Below are 18,212 nucleotides of genomic sequence, written 5' to 3'. Positions count from 1 at the left end.
TAATTTATTAAACAAATATTAAATTAAGCGGGTAAAAAAAAAGTTGCAATAAATTTCATTACCTTGATTGCTTCGTCGCGAGAGGAATATTTTGTCAAAGCAATTCCATGATTCTGGTACAGACGGAAATCTTGAACCGGTCCATGTTGCATACATAATGTTTTCAAAGTAGAGCCGTCAATTTGTGGAGTAAGATTCTTCAAGAGAAGCCAGGTAGACATCCAACCCGAATTACTAACGGTAGAGGATTGGAGGCCCCACGAACTAGATCTACTAACACTTCCTAAGCCAGCGCCCCAGCCATTGCTCGCGTTCGTAGCTCCTTTACTGCTATTTAAGCCAGGAGGTGGGCCGCGCGCTTTGCTCATCGGTGCACCCCAAAGTTCTGAAGTTACAGCAGTAGGCGGAGGAGCAGATTCACCCCATGTATTTTTGGTAGTGCTGTAATGAATTCAATTTTTTTAGAAATGTACGTTTAATAGAAAAATAGCGCTAACATATATTTATCATAAATTTAAAGCCATTACCTAGTAAACGCACTAGGTGTAGTGGCTGGTGGATTGAATGTCCACGTAGAATTGCTTAAACTTGGGATCGACGTATCGGGATTAGTTGCTTGCGGTGGTGGTGATGTCTTGCTGCTCGATGAAAAGATCGTATCAGTATCCTTAATGGTGGCCAAAGACAATGGGGAACGTACAACAGAGCCAGGAGTGATGCTAGGATCATCCTCAATGCTTTTTATCTGGGTACCCTAAAATGAAATGAAATATAGGTGGACCTGGATAAGCTTTAAATACTAATACGTTGCACTTATTATATGTGTCACTAATTCGCGCGCATTTTTAAAACATACATTTACTCCATTTTTTCGAATTAAAATAGAATATAACGGCAAATGTAAGTAATGATTGACGATATTGGAAATGGATTACCTTCCATGGCTTTCCTGGTTCAAATTCTGGTACAAGATCAGTGTACGCAGCACCACCTGGTTGCCAGTCTTTTCCATCGGTTGAATCACTATTACCCGGATCGGGCCAGCCACTATCGCCCAGTCGAGAGGACCATGTGCCATCTCCTTGACCTAGCAAAGGATTCATATTCGGACTGCTATGTGACTGAGTTAAGCTACCAGGTGTTGTGGGCGGTTTGCTCGTAGTTCCGGGAGCACGGGAAAATTCGTTTGACACTAAATCGCCATCCTTATCAAGTGATGGTAGCTTCCATTGATTTAATCTTGACTGTTGCTGACTCTATTAGAAATAAAATAAGAGAATTTTAGTTATGCATTTGTAAATTTTATATCCTTTATATAAATCTATACGTACCACTGGAGGCTCTTTGTTCATTGATATATCGCTGAAACTATTTTGCAGAGCTGACATAGGATCATGCACAGAAGATTTATAATACTCTGATGCCTGCGATGGAGGAGCCGGATGTTGTTGTTGTTGCTTCATGTATGTTGCTTGTTGCACTGCAATTTGGTTCTGTAAATTCGTAATCTGCTGCTTGGTCTTCGTGATTTGAACACTGATTTGCAGTGCCGACTGATTGTTTCCCTTCATTGTATTTTGAACAGCATGTTGTTGATGTAACTGCTGCAAAACTTTAATTTGCTGTAGAAGCTGATTCAGTAACATCAAAGTTTGAGGTGCCAACGGTTGATTCAGGATCTGATGATTTAGATATCCTTCGTGCACAGCTAACTGAATTTGTTGCACAAGCATACGCAACTGTTGTGTACTTGGTTGATTTTGAGATCCACGAGATGCCTGAAAATTAATTTTGTTATCATCATTAGCATCATTGATTGTAATTTTTATCAATCCAATTAGAAAAATAAAATAGATCATAATTATATTCTCTAATATATGAGTTATTATATATTGTAAATAATTTTTTTTTATTATGCGTGTGTGAATGTATAATTATATAGCAAATATTATAAGTTGCTCGATTTATATCATAAAAGTAATTTGTATTATATTAAAAATATGATATAACATATTGTACATTTTTAAAAATTATGAAATATTATCACCAGTGTGAAATAACATATCTTATAAACTATAGTCAAATGTATTCAATTTAAAATCATCATATTACCTAGATTAGAAAGTTAATGCATTATTAATAGCAAAATATTAATTAACATGCACAAGCATATAATATTGGTTCAAAAACAAATTCATGCAACAAAAAATAAAATTAAAAATCTTTAATCCTATAAATTTGTGATCCAAAAAAATATTTAATTTATAAATACACCTAGTATAAAATAATCTCATCGCTATGATTTTTCTTATACATATTATCATGTAAATAAATATTTGAATTGCATATATCAATTAGAGAACTTGGTTAGAACTCTCCTATATATTCTACTTCCACTCTTAATTATTTTTTCTAAAAAAAAAATATAATAATAAAAATAGGATCTTACGCTGTTGAAACCTGCAACAGCTTTGTTATTTATGCGATCTTTTAAATCAGGAATTTATCTCACATTATACCCGCACATTATACCAGATAAAAAAGATTTTTAAAAAACCAAATAGATCTTCCTCAAACATAAACTTATTCACCTGATTGAAAGGGGGTTGTGGCGTATTGGTACTTGGCTGTTGTTGCTGTAATGGAACAGCTGTCTGCTGCTGTTGCTGTTGCTGAAGTTTGAGAAGACTTGCACTGGTAACAGAACCACCTACGCTCCCACTGGTTGCCCCACTGGGCACTCCGGCACCCTATGTTAAATACAAATTGTACCCCACACCTATTTTTTTCTATCTTTTTTCTCAAATTAATATACTACATAATATATATTTTTTCCATCAATGTCAATTGTAAAAATTTTGTTTCTATTTTTTCAGATTCAAGTATTTTTAAAAATAATGTAACAAAACCAATTGGATACACAAAATTGAATACATAAAACACAATTAGTAACTTATATCCGCATTTGTACTAGGTAGCGGTTCAATCCATTACTTTCAGTTATTAGATATTGTTAATTCATAATAAAACATTCACGAAATATCACACGTTCAATCATTCGTTAAAAAATTTCCACAAAAACCATAATGCGCGCTTGTTTATTGTCAAATATCTTAGCTTTGTCATTTTCAAAAACAACACTGTTAAAGATTACAGATTTAAGAATTTATTATAAGAAATCAGTGTATCTCAAAATATCATTTAAAATCGCAAAAATTTCTTTTTAATAAAACTGTGTGCTGTTTAACAATGTTGATGTTAAACTTACCGGAGGAAATGACATCTGTTGCCCAACGTGATTAAATCGAGGATAGGCTGGTGTAGTAGTCGTCTGATGCGTTGGATCGTAACCTGAGTGTGTCTCGTGACGTCTCCATTGATCAACAGGACGTACTTGATTGAGAAGTTCTAATGCCTCTTCTCGATTCATTTCTCGATTCCTTAATGCTACCTCAACATCCTCTTTCTGAAAGAGTAATCATATTTTATATATAGACTATATGCAGTATCATTAATAGTGAAAAATAAACTTTAAATTAATTTTATTGTCTTAAAAGTTAATTTTATGCTCTTTAATAAAAATTCAATAAAATGACTAATTACCGATAATCGAAAAAATTTCAACAAATTTAAATTAATAAGTTTTAGAGTACTTTAACAATATATAATTAACTAATTATAAATATATTTGATTATTAAATTAATTAGTTAAATTATTAAATAAATCATATAAAAATTAGAAATGCATGCAAAGTATAAATAAAGATTAAAGATTTCATACTTTAAATCCTAAATCGCAAAGATTACGAAACTCGCGACTGTTCCAAATAACTTCTTTTGTTAAGGTAGGTTTCGCAGGATGTGCCCAGCTAGGAGTCGGATCCATATCAGAATCAGTCCAGCTACCGGCAGGTCCCATAGGTTTCGGTTTGTGCGCAGTTGGGCCACCCCAACCGGGATTTAATGGAGGTTCATTCCATGTAGCTGGTGTCTTTGGATCGTCCCAAGATGCAGTATCATGTGGCCCGTCTGTCCATGTACCGTTACGTCCACCTGGAGCCCCAGGATGACCCCACATAGGATTACTTACATCTGGTTTCATTCCAGGTTGACCTGGCATTCTGTTTTGAGGCATGCCTGGTGGACATTGCATGCCTGTAATTAAAAAAAAAAAATATATATATATATACATATACAAATTAATATTCCATTAAATAAATTTAAGATAAAAATTAGTGCCTTATATACATGCGCAGTAATTGTTCTTTTAACAATTTTTTTACAACAAAACAAAAAATAGATCTTGAGACGAACGCGTACCTCCACGAGCCAAGTTCGGTGCAGGTATATCCTTCCAATGTGAAACCTTGCTACCTGGCATAGCACGTTGATTAGCAGCCGGATTTCCCCAGAGGCTTGTCCCGTCGTCATAATTGGGCACGTTACGTCGTTGCGTAGGTGGCGAAGGTTCCTCCCAACCGGATGGTTTGCCGCCAGGCATGATGTCCTTTGGTGGTTGTGCAGCCCATTGATTCATGTTCGACGGATTGAGCATCTTTGCTGGTGGTCCGGATGGATGTTGGTGACTCATTTGATGATGTGGCGGTCCGGGTGGTTGACTCCACATGGCGTCTGCATTTGCACCATGTAATCGCCCTGATATTCCACGTGGATCACCACGCATGTCGGCCATTCGCGGATCACGCGCCATAGGATCCATCACACGCATATGATCTCTGGGATCTAAAGACATGCGATGATCCCGAGGATCGCGCATTTCTCGTGGATCTACAGAGCGTAAATCCCTTGGATCTCTGTGATCAATTCTGGGATCGCCCCAATTGGATCCTGTCGCAATCAATATTTCTTATAATCACAAATACCCTTTATCATATGCGATGATCATATCAATTTATAAGTAACCTCATGTAAACATGACAAGCATGCTTCGTTAAATTGTATTGTCACAATTAAAATTATGATTTTATATACGCTGATAATCATAAGAATATAACTAAGTTACTTATAAATCAATATAGTTTGATTTTGCATTGCAATTAGTTACATGGATAAATTCGTACATTGACATTGTCTAAAAAAAAATTATTCTATTATACTGATAGATTATATAGATTGAATTTATAATATTTCTATATTCACAATAAGTGTATGCAGACGCATAAACATTCATAATTATATATAGATAATAATTAATATACATAACTAAAACAATGTAAATAATACAGATTAAGAAAGATTTAATATAAACAAAAGAAATTATTGCATTTATATTGTATTATCCTTAATTTCTTACATGTTTTTAACTTAGGATAAAAGCATCTAACATAGCTGTTTCACATATAAAGCATATTTCCATATAAACAGTGTAACATTTCCTCAAATAATAATAGCAAAAATTACCTAAACTTGATAGCACTTGCAAATATAAATATGCAAAATCAAGTGAAAATCGCTTGAACTGTACCCCCAATTTTTATTTCAAAGTTTTGTAAAGCTCTGTGAATGCCGGAGTGTCTCTATTAAATTGTAACAGGCAAATATATAACATACTGAACATAAGCAGCCGAATGTGCCGAAATTATAATAATGTAATTAATTTATTATTTTGCATTCAACTGCGTAAATACAAATGCAAGTTCTGACGTACACTTTGTGTTTGTGTCAATTTTATTTGTTTCAAAAGTCTAAAAATAATATGGAACTTTGTTCAGGATGTCCCAATGCCAATCAAATAAGAGTTTTGAAATATGTGATATATATTTTTTATCAGATTTCTTCTAAATATATGTCATATAACAATACTTTTTCTTTATATATACGTATGTATTATGTATACATATATTGCACGTTATTATACATTAAATCTTATTTTTAAAGAATTTCTTACTTTTAACTACACTATATATATATACTATTTGCAAAATATATTAAAGTAATTTATATTTAAACTTTGTAATTTTTCAGTGCAAAAAAATGTTAAGAGGAAGTTAAGAAAAATATTAAAAAGTTATTAATAAACTCAGATCATCTCCTTGTGTTGTGAGAATAAAAAAATAAAAACTAGTAAGAATGACATAATGTATTTATAGTGTATAATATTCTATATTATCTACAGCTCTAAATACTTTGTAGAAATAAACGAGATTCGGGTTTCTGAACATAGTTACATAAAGAATAAAACGTTAGCAGTACGCTAACAGGCACATTACAAATAGCTAATATAATGCTAGAAAAATCAAGAATATTTCTCAGTCAAAACCAAGAAATTTGGAAGAATAGTTTGCCTATATAGATCTGGCATCTCCAGCCTTCACCAGCCTACCTCCCCACATACCGGCTTGGTTACCGGCGGCACTGGTCCATTGAGCTGCGCTTGGTTGAGATTGAGTTGGTGCACCGGTCCACATGTTGGACGAATCCGCTGTTTCGTCATCTTCGCCCCAGGTGCCGCCAATATTAGTCGCGGGAGTATGACCCCACGGTGTTTTTGTTTGTTGCTGAGGTGGGGGCTGTCCACCGTTACGCAGATTTGCCTCCCACAGATCAGTGCCATTGTTCACCGGTGGTTTCCACATCGGTACACCATCTTTAGTTAAGCTTGGCTCAGGAGATGTTGGAACATCCCAATTTGTATCTTGATTCACATTTTGCTGCAAATAATTATACACATATTGTCATGAAATACGAAATGTTTCTTACAATTGCCAATTTTTTGTTGATTACAATACATATTGCTTCATACTTTTATTCTACTATATAAGTTCGTTAAAATCTTCTCGAATAATAAAGATCAATGTTACACTTTTAAAATGTATAATCATACATGTTGTATTTTACTTACACAGCCCCAACCATCGTGACTGAAAAGCGCTTCTCTCATTGTATTGAGTTGTTCGAGTTGCTGTTTCGTAGACGGATTATTAGTCGTTGATGTGTTGCCAATGCTCACAGCTCCTTGGGTAGGATTATTGGACTGATTATTATTTGCGCTTGAACCTGAAGATTGCTGCTGTTGAACGCCACTATTGTTATTATTTTGCACTGATGGATTTTGTCCAAGACCACTTGGATTATTAGATTTTCCCTGAGACCATTGATTATTATTCTGATTTCCTTGGGTAGGGTTATTTGATTGAGATGTTGGCGGACCAGATTGTTGATTCGATTGTTGATTCGGATTATTAACTTTACTCACATTACCTAATAAATTAAGAAAAAAATATCACTTTTTATTAATAATGGAGGAAAAGAAAATCTAAATATCGCATTTAATTAATGTTGAACAGTATTTTCTAAATATAGTTTTTACGATTTATCTATATACACATCCAAAATATTTTCACATAGATTTTGTTACATATTTTAATATCAGTGTATATAATATGTATTATACCTTCAAAAAATCTTAATGAATAAAATTATCTAGTTTAATATAAATTATAAACATAATTCTTACACAAAATAAGATAATGTAAAAATTCCAAATTTATGTACATGCTTATATTTTGGATACATATATACATACATATATATATATATATATATATATATATATATATATATATTTATATTAATTTTAAGTTTCTTTTAGCTATGTTAATTTAGTTGCTCTTACCCGGATTATTTTGGTTTCCAGGTGGCCCTTGATTTTGATTTTGATTTGGATTACCAGTGACAGATCGATTGACAGCGTTTCCACCCCAATTATTTGGCGCATTAGCACTACCGGGTGGATTTCCGGGTGTACCACCCCATCCACTCTGATTTGTATTATTATTATTCGGCGTAGTGGCTTGTGTTGTTCCCCAATTGGCAGCTCCCCCGCTGTTCAAGGAACTCTCTCCACCTCCTACTAACCGCAGTCCCATTGGTATGCCCCAATGTCGCTTGTAACTTGCAATAGGCTGGTTGTAGTTTTCATACAACTCTGACACACATTTGTGAAATAGGACGTCCAAAATAGATCGAAGACGACGCTGATTAACTTCGTATTCGTTCCTGTCGGTTTCGTACGTTCTTCGACAAGCAGAAATTAACGCACCCACATAATATTTTAAGAGATGCCATGCCATAGTCGATAGAGAGAAGTCTTCGTTGCCGTTGTATATGATGGCATTATCGTCATTGTAATTCATACGACTTTGGTCATATTTAGGAGCATCTTGGTGATATTTGCAGATCAACTGAGCGTCATCTTTCGATGTTGTAGTAGCCTTGAGCTTGTCAATAGCATAAATTTGCGCGTCTTTAAATTTAGTTGTGTCATAATGACACGAGTCATTCTTATTAAGATCATCTGTATGTCTTAGCAGCATATATTGGATACATATTTGGTCATTTTGGAGTATATTGAAATATTCCAATCGCATTTCATTGTCGTTCGTGCGATTCTCCGCCCGAGATACAGGTACAACAATTGTTTGGGATGCGACGGTGGCTGATTGGCATGTAAGCGTCATCGTAGGCTTGCAGGTAGTCATTATAGGAATGTTGACAGTCAACTTAACTTGCTTACTGTTGTCAGATTCGTCAAGTCGAGCGGTATGAGATGTTTCAAACTTAACGTTACTACACTTATCGCTTAACTTAGACCTAAATACAGACTTAATGGTAGAGTTAGATTCGCGATCGGTAGTGACCAATCTCCTATGTCTATTAATCTTAAAACAAGTGTTCAGAGGCTTATTGTTATCCTGAAATAAAAGAGCACCAACAGTATATATTGTTGCTTCAGTACAACTAATACCATCATTTTGAGACCCTAAGATCCTAACATTAGTAGTCATTACACTAGTCTTGTAGCACACAGCGATGTCAACAATGTCTCCGATAACATCTGGATTATTATTACTAATATTAATTTCTTCTTCAATACTACCAACGTTACTGTACTCGTTATTATAATATTCATTATAATTATTACCAACGTTGTAATCATTACTTTTACATATTATTAATAGTGGAACACATATGTGTTGCATCAGCTCGGTCACAGTGACATTACATAATGGAGAAATAGAAGATTGTACATATAGTTGTGTGAGATTTTTCAGGAAAGATCGCAAAGTGTGGTCAATTACTTCGTTTCTGGAAACGATAAGCGTAATGGAAGAACTTGCGGCGTACATCGCGAAATTCTGAGCGTAAACGAACACCGGTACTAGAGTGTTGACATTAAAATGCGATTCCAAGAGGTGTCGTACTATTCGGCGGCTCAGCAAAACTCGGATGTCAGAGTTAGAATCATCCAGAATTCTATCGTTTGCAAGCAGTCTAGAGATCTGAGCAAAACTGGTAACTAGGGCGTACTTATCACCTAGTAGTTTCATTCTATTCGATGTGGTGGTAGAATCGTCCCTTTCAATACAAAGTACCCGAATAATAGCAGCTATCTTGTCAAAGCCACCACTAAAGAGGAGGTAATGGTTACTGTAACTGGTTGAGCTGAGCAATATCACAGACTTGGAGTTGTTATTACTTACATAACTAAAATTAGCCTTAAATTTATTGTTGTCGCCTAGGTCAAGGCAGGACCCTAGTAAGGAGTAATTGTCATCAGAGTTAGGGAGGTGTAACGACCGTTGGGGACTATCAGACTTGGGTATCCTAACTAGGCTAGGTACCTCAACGGCGAAACACACTATGTCCCGTACACTTATCCTTATTATGTATATAGTACTAAAGCTAGTCTTATTATCACTTAATGTCTTACAAGTAGACTTAGAGTTATTGGCGGAGCTGCCCAGCTGCAAACCAAGCAAGCCCGGTGTGTTTTGCTTTCTGTACTTGTGATGATTATGTTCTGCATTGTTGTGATTATTTATTTTATTATTATTATCGCAGATTTGAGGGTGATTTGTTGGGTATTTTGTGGTTGCTGGCGCCACTGACTGGCAGGCCTTACCTATGCCGGTTGAGTTGAACTCACCTGTAATAAGAATGGCTGTTCTATTCTGATCGTAAATGTAATATGTTATTAAAGTTTTTAATGTTTATACAACCATTGTAAATCATGTTCACCATATTTTATCTCTTTTTAGTATTATTAAAAATATACTTTTAAATCCAAAAAAAGAATATGTAGATTATCCAATTTAATATTAACAAAATACTTTGTATAATTTAAATGCCATTCTTATAAAAAAAAAAAGTTATTTAACCATGCTTTTAGTATAGATTTTTTTCATAATATATTTATCAGCTGAGCTTATAATTTTATTCAGCTCTACTTTCGAAATAACAAATCTAAATTTCTAAAAGATATACACATGTATCCCTCTACTTTTACAAAACAAAATTATTTTTCTTTTCATAAATATAATTCTTAATATATTTTTTTTACTATTATTATAAAATTAATATTTAATTTGAACACAAGCTAAACTTTAACAAATAATTAAAAATAATAATATTACAGTACTTTGTCTAAAAAATATAACTCTAAATATAATATTAAATTTAGTATTGTATTTAGATCACGAGTTAACAAATGTATAATCAAATTATTTTTTATTCTAATTTATTAATTTATTTTCAGTTAATAGTTTGCCGGTTGTAAGTCGAAAATTCGTAAATCGGAATAGTCGTAAGTAGAGAAACATCTGTACTTGTTTTTATATATTAATAATAAACGTGAAATAAATAAGATATATAAGCACAAATTCAAAGAGTATACATAAGAATGTATAAAGTATAAAGCGGAATCATAAATATTAAAATTCAATTTAATTTATTTACCGGATTGGTTCAGCAGGACGGTTGAAAAGTCATTGGCGGCGGTAGCTTCGGGATGGCTAATAGGTGCTGCCATCATGCTGCTGTTTGCTATCGATTCGATATCACAGTACCTAATGTGCTCTGATCCTTCCCCTTCCCCCACCCCATCCAGACTGCTTTCCTCTAATACTACTACATCTTCCTATAATACATAAAAAATTGGCATGTTTATGTTTGTTTCAAAATGGAAATATTTATCTTTAAACAAATTAGTATAACATCAATAAACATATAAGTTATAATATGCAATCTTGCATGTAAAAATAAATAAAAAAATAATTGCGATATTAGTAAATAATCATAAAACATAGTATTAATAAATACGTCACATGAAAAAAGTAATTTCATATACTTGCATATATAAATGCAGATAATTAGATATTATAGCATAAAAAATTATTCAATTAATCCTAGACTATATTATATAATTTTTATAAATAGCGTTGTATATGTCTTAAAATTTCATTAAAGGTATCTCTACTACATTTTTTATTAAACTTAATTTTATAATACTAATTTAATTATTTGTTTACATATTAAGATATATTGTCATCTCAAAAGTTTGACATTTCAATAACATACATAATTCATTTTAAATTCACACAAGTGGTTTGATACATTAAAAAATTATTGGGAATGTTTGCAATTTATATGTAAACACTTACCATGGAATTTTGTACGAAGGCATTTGTTTCTGTAGAAATCTCATGTGAACTAGAATTGTGTGGAAACATTGGGCTCAGTTCTTCTTTGGCAGGCAATGCATAGAAACCAAGATCTGTACATAGCACAAATATATCTATAAATAATTCAAAACATTTCTAAAAAGAAATATGCATTCTACCACATTAAAATAAATTAATTTTACCAATAAAATAAATTATTTTCATAGTTTAAACTTTATAGTGCTAAATGCAGAATCAGCAATGATTGTAATTGCTAACAGTAATAGAAAAAAAGTATTAAATATTATGAATATTGATATAAAATTAAACAAAAAATGTCTATTTTTTACCATAAATAAAAATTGTATATAAAAAAATCATTAATTGCAAACACATACGTACGCAAGAGATTACACAATTTTTTAAGATAATATTTCTAGCAATTGTAATTGTTGTAAAAAAAAGTTAGTAACAACATAAGAATTTCATAAAATATTATGAATTATATAATACCTCGTAAACTAACGCTATCAGTGCGCTCCTAGCTCCATGCCAGTGGAGATCTAAAAAGATAATTCATTATAAAGTTCCAGACACAATAAACTATAGGGAATATGAAATAAGAGACAATTCATGTTAAACAAAGAAAATATAAAGCGTTTCTTTATTCAACATATTAAACTGTTCCTTATTTTGTTCATTGTAGCCAGATGTTAATTTTGCAATAAATATTTTCTGCTTTTATAACATATTGCTTAATAAATTTTTAAACAAAAATTTTTCGAACAAAAATTAAAAATGTTAAATTATACTATCGATATACTTTACTAAAGACACAGTAAAAGTAAATCGAGCTGTCTAATGCTTGGCACTTCCGGAGATCAGGTAGAAAAAAACAGAAAGCAGTTGCCATTTTTCTTTCTTTGATTCTTACAATTGTCTGTTCTCTCTTTTTTACGCAACTATCTATCCTTTTCTCTAGGTTTTCTCTAGAAAGTGTCTCTCATTAAAATAAAAAAATTAGTTACACTATAAACAAATCGATCAATCATATAATAGAAATTGTGGTTTTATGATTACGACTAAAATGTTTGTGTGATGTCTTTCAGACTCGCGCTTTACATGTTCATCAACAACTTGATTAAACGGATTAAACAAATAGAATTAAAAAAAAAATAAAACTTATTTACACAATCATTTATTTATAATTCAAAAGCATAATTCACAGAACTTTTTTCTTTCAATATGGTTTTTATTTTTAAAGAAATCTCTTAGAATCAATTTACTTCAAATTTCTGTCATTAAGATTTCATTCAATCGAGTATATTGACTTGTATATTGACGAATGTACAAAAACAACAAGTTAAACTCTAAGCAAATCACCACAATTTATCGCGAGAAGAGAAGGCAACAAAATTCGTAAAAGTAAATTCAAATGTCGATTTCAAGCACAAAAAATTGCAAACTTTTTATTCTCATCTTATCAGTAATTCCAGAATCGAAATAATTTTTTCTCTAGTAAAAATCCACTCCGAATACTCGTCTTTCCTACAGCTCACTACTATCGATCGGAGCACCTCAAAGCAGCAAACCGAGAAAGAGGAGCGTTAAAAGATCCGTTCAAGGTTAAATCTAAGTTTTCTATAGCCGGCCGCGGAGACCGCTGAGACCCGTTAGCTGGCCGCCGCTGGTCGCAACGTCGTACCCAGGATCCCTAACCTAAACGACGTAATTGTACCGCGACATACCTCGTACCGATGCCCGAAATATCGCGACGGCATCCCGTCTCTTCCGCACTCAACTCGAACCGATGGCGACGACGGAGAGGTACACTGTGCGACGACGCACGATCGTTTGATAACACGACATTATTTACATCCGCGAAATGCCACTTCGGCGCTTCAGAGCGCTTACTCCGTTCTAGCCGCCGAACGGTGCGGAGCGCAGCTAACGTCACACTAGTGCGAGGCAAACGCGCGACGCACTTCCCGGAGAACGAGTGGAGCGGAGCTCGCGAAAAGGTGCCAAGCGGAGCAGCACCAAACAAAGAGAGAGATATAGAGATAGAAAAACGATAAAGATGCTAGCACGGAGAACGGAATAGTCACGAGAGAGAGAGAGAGAGGGGGGAGGAGGGAGGAGGGAGGGGGAGGAGGAGGAGGGAAGAGACAGGAAAATTTTTTATCCGCCGAGGAAAAAAAACGTACCTCGAACCGAGCGTCACACATCGGGTCACTCGGGACGATTAAGAGACGGTCGCTGTCGGATCCTTCGTACCCCTGCCCTCCCCCCCCCCCCGCGAAGCACATACGCGAACGAACGTCGGCAGCATCGGCGTAGCCACGTAAATTCCGTTCTAAAAAGGTTAGACGGGTAACAGCGGCGGCGGCTGCGGCTGCGGCGGCGCGCAAAAAGGCGAAGGAAGAAAAGGGCCCACCGCGGGGAGTGTCGACCCTTCGATCGCACGCGAGGTGTTTCGGTACGCCGTGACGACGACGATGACGACGACGACGACGACGTCGTCGTCGTTCCTCACGGGGGGGAAACTTACACTCGGCTCCCGGGCACACGAAGAACGGACTCAGTCTCAGCACGAAGCTATTTCGCTAGAACGCACGGAATAGCGAAGCGTAGGTCCGCTCGCTCGGCTGGCCGTTCCCGCGAGCGACCATCCTCCCCCCGCCGTGTGCAGTGCGAACGTTGCGCCGCACCGCGATCGGAGCGATCGGCGAGGCGAGGCGAGGCGAGGCGAAGCGCGGCAAGACGAGGCGGAGCAGGCGCGGCGCGGAGGCAGAGCGGGGCGACGTTCACGGCGTTCGCGTGTGTATGCCTCTCGCCCCTTCCACCCGCTTCGCCGTCGTCGTCGTCGTTGTCGTCCTCCTCCTCCTCCTCCTCGTCGTCCTCCTCTTCCTTCACCTCGCTCGCCGCCACTGTCCCTCCCGGCTGCGTTGCCCGAGCTGCCGCGCGATGAATCGGAGAAACCAAACCAAGTTTTTTTCGCGAATCGCCGTGTTTCGGACGTCCAACTCGATTGCGCCTCGAATTTCTGTCTATTATCGATGCTGCCACCGTCAAAACGCTCGTGTCCCTTGTGGAACGTATCGACGTTAACGATTTTTGCATGAAACGTCGATGTCCGAGCGACGATAAAATGAACACGGAACATCGACGTCACAGCGATACTTGGACGAGAGTATCTAACGAGAAGATTTCGTGAATTTACTTGACATATTCGCGACTCTAAATCCAAGTTCGCTGTCTACACGCTTTATCTTCCGACATACCGATCTTATTGTTAATCTCTCACCCTTTCCTCCTGTTCTCTCCTCCCTCTCTCACCTTTCTCTCCCTTTCTCGCTCTCTCATTCCCCTTCTCCTTTCACAATTCCCCCTTCTTTTCCTCCTCATGTCCTCGCCACTCCCCTCGCCCTCTCCCTGCCCCGCTCCTCTTTTTCCCCAATAAGAGAATTCTCACCGTATATCGCGCGCGAATAATCTGTTATGACGACGCGGATGCCACGTAAAAATCTCGCGTGAGGTCACGCGCCCCATTCAAATTTAGCGTTACTGTCATCTCTGTGATTCCGCGTCCGCGCGAGCTGCATTATTTCCGTACGGTTTGCCGTACTTAAACGGGGAATCGCCATCCGAGAATAATTTCCGACGCGCAACCGAACCCGGGCGGATCTCCGCCGCGAGCGCGGCGACCTGCGAGACGCGAAAGTCACAAAATCTTCAAGCAAGAGCAGAAACGCAACCTTCCAAACGTCGAACTTTTCGTTCGAAATAATAAATCCTCAGGTGTTCAAGCGACACCTGATATTCCGTATCACCTGTCCGTAACGAAAGGCGTTCGCGCGCGAATTTTCGAAGCGTGAAAATGTAACGTTAAGCGTATGTTTAATTAGCGCGACGAGGTCCGTAATCGGGAATAACGAGTGTTCTCGGGTCTGTCGGGCATTTAGAAAGAGTATATAATCATCCGCGGAACGCTCAGGCCTCTCTAACCGCAGGCATGCATCTGTAGATAATGCGTTGGGCCGCGCTTCCGTCGGGGATCGGCGACTCCCAAGGAGAGAGAGAGAGAGAGAGAGAGAGAGAGAGAGAGAGAGAGAGAGAGAGAGAGAGAAAGAGAGGGGGGGCGTCTTCGGAAACAACAATATCTTAGCATTTATCGAATTGCAACGTGAATTGTGTCTCGAAACACGAAGAATATAGAGGCGCGTGACATGTGCCTTTAGCAAGCGCGTAGCGCGGCGATTGCCAATCGATACGCCGCGCGATCTGCTATCTAATCTAATCGTTTACTCAACGAAAGCGCCAGTCGCGTATTTTTATCTGGACGAAGCGGGGAGGGGGAGAGGAAAGCGAAGGGTGCTCCAGGAAATCCCTGGACCGAGTGGTTTTACATTTTTATAAAGTTGTGCAAAAAAATGCCACGATTCTCTCCCCCCCCTCTCTCTCTCTCTCTCTCATTCTCTCTCTCTCCTCTCTCTCTCTCCTTCTCTCCCTATTAAATCGCGCACCGCGCCGAGGCTGGCTTATATCGATTAAAAATGGCGGATCGCTCGGACTCTGCCGAGTGTCTCTAGCGCATCGGAACGCGAAGCGCCGCTATTCGACGCGACTCCGGCGCGCGCGCGAGCACGTTCGACTCCGCTTTCCGTGTGAAGGAGGAGGCAGGCATCATCATCTCGCGCGCCGCTCGCGATCCGCGGGGGGACAACGTTTTCCATGCGCTTTTCTTCCGCGCGTTTGTCCGCCGCCTCCTCCTCCTCCCCCCCCCTCGCCCCCTACCACCTCCCGCCCCCGCCGCCCCGACGCGACGTAACTGCGTTGCATGCGCCGCGAGCGCGTATTTTGAATGTCCCGTACGCGAGTATCAAAAATTATTGATCCACTCGATGCCACTCTGCGCGTGTGTGCTGCGTGTACGCGCGCGCAGGTGGTCATTGTGTGTGCTCGCGAGCCAGTGACTCTCAACCAGGAGCGTCTATTACAGGTTTCAGATTTTTTTAAACGGAAATCTCTCGGGGTCCTGGCAAAACTCGCCGCGACGTTTCGATAACGTCGACCATTTCGGACGTGAATTAAATCGGCGGCCGAGGCCCATGGTTCGGCCCTCTATTTCAAGAATTAATTAAGACAGTAATGTTTCAGGATACTAATACGATTGATACACGACATCTGTGACAGATTCGTTTAACACAAGATCGGAGGACGTACTTAAGACGGTCTTAAATGTAAAAACGGACTATGAATATACGAAATAATTCTTGACGAGAGATAATCGAGCGCCTCGACTCAAGGATGTCCCTCGACGTTCTAATTTGGAATTTCACGTGGGCGGATTATATCGTCGCGCTTTCGAATTTCCGTAAATCCGAAGACGCCAGATTCAACCGACTCGGCCTGCGTCATTATTTTAAGGACGATGCTGCCGAGCTCTCCTGTCACCAGAATCGCGAATCTCGCGCGAGGAGACGAGAAGAGAAAATTATATGCCACGTATATCTCGACTTTATCGAGACTCTCGAGGCTGAAGCTCGTTCGCTCCCCCCGGTACACGCGTTTACGATCGAGCCGCGGAATTGCGTCGTTCCGAGCGGGAAAATGGCGCGCGCGCGCGCAAGAGAGAGAGAGAGAGAGCGAGAGAGAGAGAGACACAGAGAGAGAGAGAGAGAGAGAGAGTTGAGAACCGCCGTGGTCGTGTGCGCGAGTGCACCCAGGGTGCATGTATATGTAAATACGTGACGGCGAGAGACGAGTAACGCGCGCTGTTCTCTCTGGCGCACGTCTGCCCTTCTACTCTCAGCGGTCGCCCCGCTATTTTGAATACATCCTAAAGATAGCGTAATAATAGAGCGCGGCGTAACCATTACCACCGGATCGGATCCGAGTCACCGGCGAGGCTAATTCGCGCGGGTCCACGTCCCCGCGACGAAATAAACGACCCGGATACAAGTTCCGTTTCTCCCCTTGTTATCTCTCCCCGCCTCCCCCGCGTCCAGAAATAAATAAACGATTTTATCACTCATTTAAATTGATTACGCACCGCCTCACCGAGATCTCTCACTACTCTCGAGCCGAGTATTATTTCCTCGAGTACTATTATTTCGCTGAAATACAGAGAAAATGCCACTCGTAACCGCTCGAATTAGTGCTAACGTATCGCGAAAGTGATATCTACGTGCTGCATCTCCTCCCCGACGGATACAATATCAGTCGGTCGCGTGGCATACATTTTTACGCGATATCGGACACCCGCGCGAAAAATCGTCTCAACTCCGCACGCAAAGCGAAAGCATCCTCTCTCGCTATTAAAGGCTGATTAAAATAACGCCGTTTGCCGAATGAGGCCGCCTCATAATAAAAGTTCACTCTCCCTCCGTGTCGAAGGACGCGTGCCGATAAGAGGCGAGAGAGAGAAAGAGAGAGAGAGAGAGAATTGATACCGTCCTCTTCTTCTTCTTCGTGTGGAGAAAAAAAGAGCGTCTAGTAGGGCAAACGGTACGGCGAGTTGGCAAAGTCTTTTTTATCGGGACACGAAGGAATTATTATCGGTTCGAGAGAGAAGCTCGTTAGCCTTCCTCTTTATATCTTGTAAAACTCAGTTCACATAATTAATTCTTAGATCGTCCGCGTTATCGTTGGACCGCCGCGTTGTCGTTCACGAAAATGCATGTAGGAACTCTCCCACCTCGAATATATTCGACGCTCCGGTGACCATATTATCTGAGAACGCTCTTC

At 38.6% G+C, this 18,212-nt stretch overlaps 1 protein-coding gene across 5 annotated transcripts in view; it reads right to left on the bottom strand.

Moving 5' to 3' along the window:
* LOC105839429 (trinucleotide repeat-containing gene 6C protein) overlaps nt 1–18,212 on the bottom strand; it is a 49,336-nt gene that overhangs the window by 20,982 nt on the left and 10,142 nt on the right. The window contains exons 1-15 of one of the 5 annotated variants that reach the window (XM_036289704.1): nt 14,014–14,146; nt 11,976–12,025; nt 11,463–11,575; nt 10,759–10,939; nt 7,637–9,949; nt 6,863–7,221; nt 6,344–6,671; nt 4,321–4,848; nt 3,782–4,155; nt 3,269–3,466; nt 2,592–2,750; nt 1,332–1,778; nt 936–1,256; nt 528–754; nt 63–441 (exon numbers count right to left, since the gene is read on the bottom strand). In XM_036289704.1, the coding sequence (XP_036145597.1) occupies nt 63–441; nt 528–754; nt 936–1,256; nt 1,332–1,778; nt 2,592–2,750; nt 3,269–3,466; nt 3,782–4,155; nt 4,321–4,848; nt 6,344–6,671; nt 6,863–7,221; nt 7,637–9,949; nt 10,759–10,939; nt 11,463–11,531 (5,883 nt within the window). In that variant the 5' untranslated portion in view covers nt 11,532–11,575; nt 11,976–12,025; nt 14,014–14,146. Of the gene's footprint in view, nt 1–62; nt 442–527; nt 755–935; nt 1,257–1,331; nt 1,779–2,591; nt 2,751–3,268; nt 3,467–3,781; nt 4,156–4,320; nt 4,849–6,343; nt 6,672–6,862; nt 7,222–7,636; nt 9,950–10,758; nt 10,940–11,462; nt 11,576–11,975; nt 12,026–13,210; nt 13,644–14,013; nt 14,147–18,212 lie in introns of those variants that run through there. The other 4 variants (XM_036289705.1, XM_036289707.1, XM_036289706.1 and 1 more) reach the window with 4 other exon arrangements.

This window comes from Monomorium pharaonis, chromosome 7 (assembly GCF_013373865.1).
Source record: "Monomorium pharaonis isolate MP-MQ-018 chromosome 7, ASM1337386v2, whole genome shotgun sequence".
Taxonomy (NCBI): domain Eukaryota; kingdom Metazoa; phylum Arthropoda; class Insecta; order Hymenoptera; family Formicidae; genus Monomorium; species Monomorium pharaonis.
The sequence above is the reverse complement of the archived record's forward strand: the minus strand, read 5'-3'. Positions and strand labels throughout refer to the sequence as shown.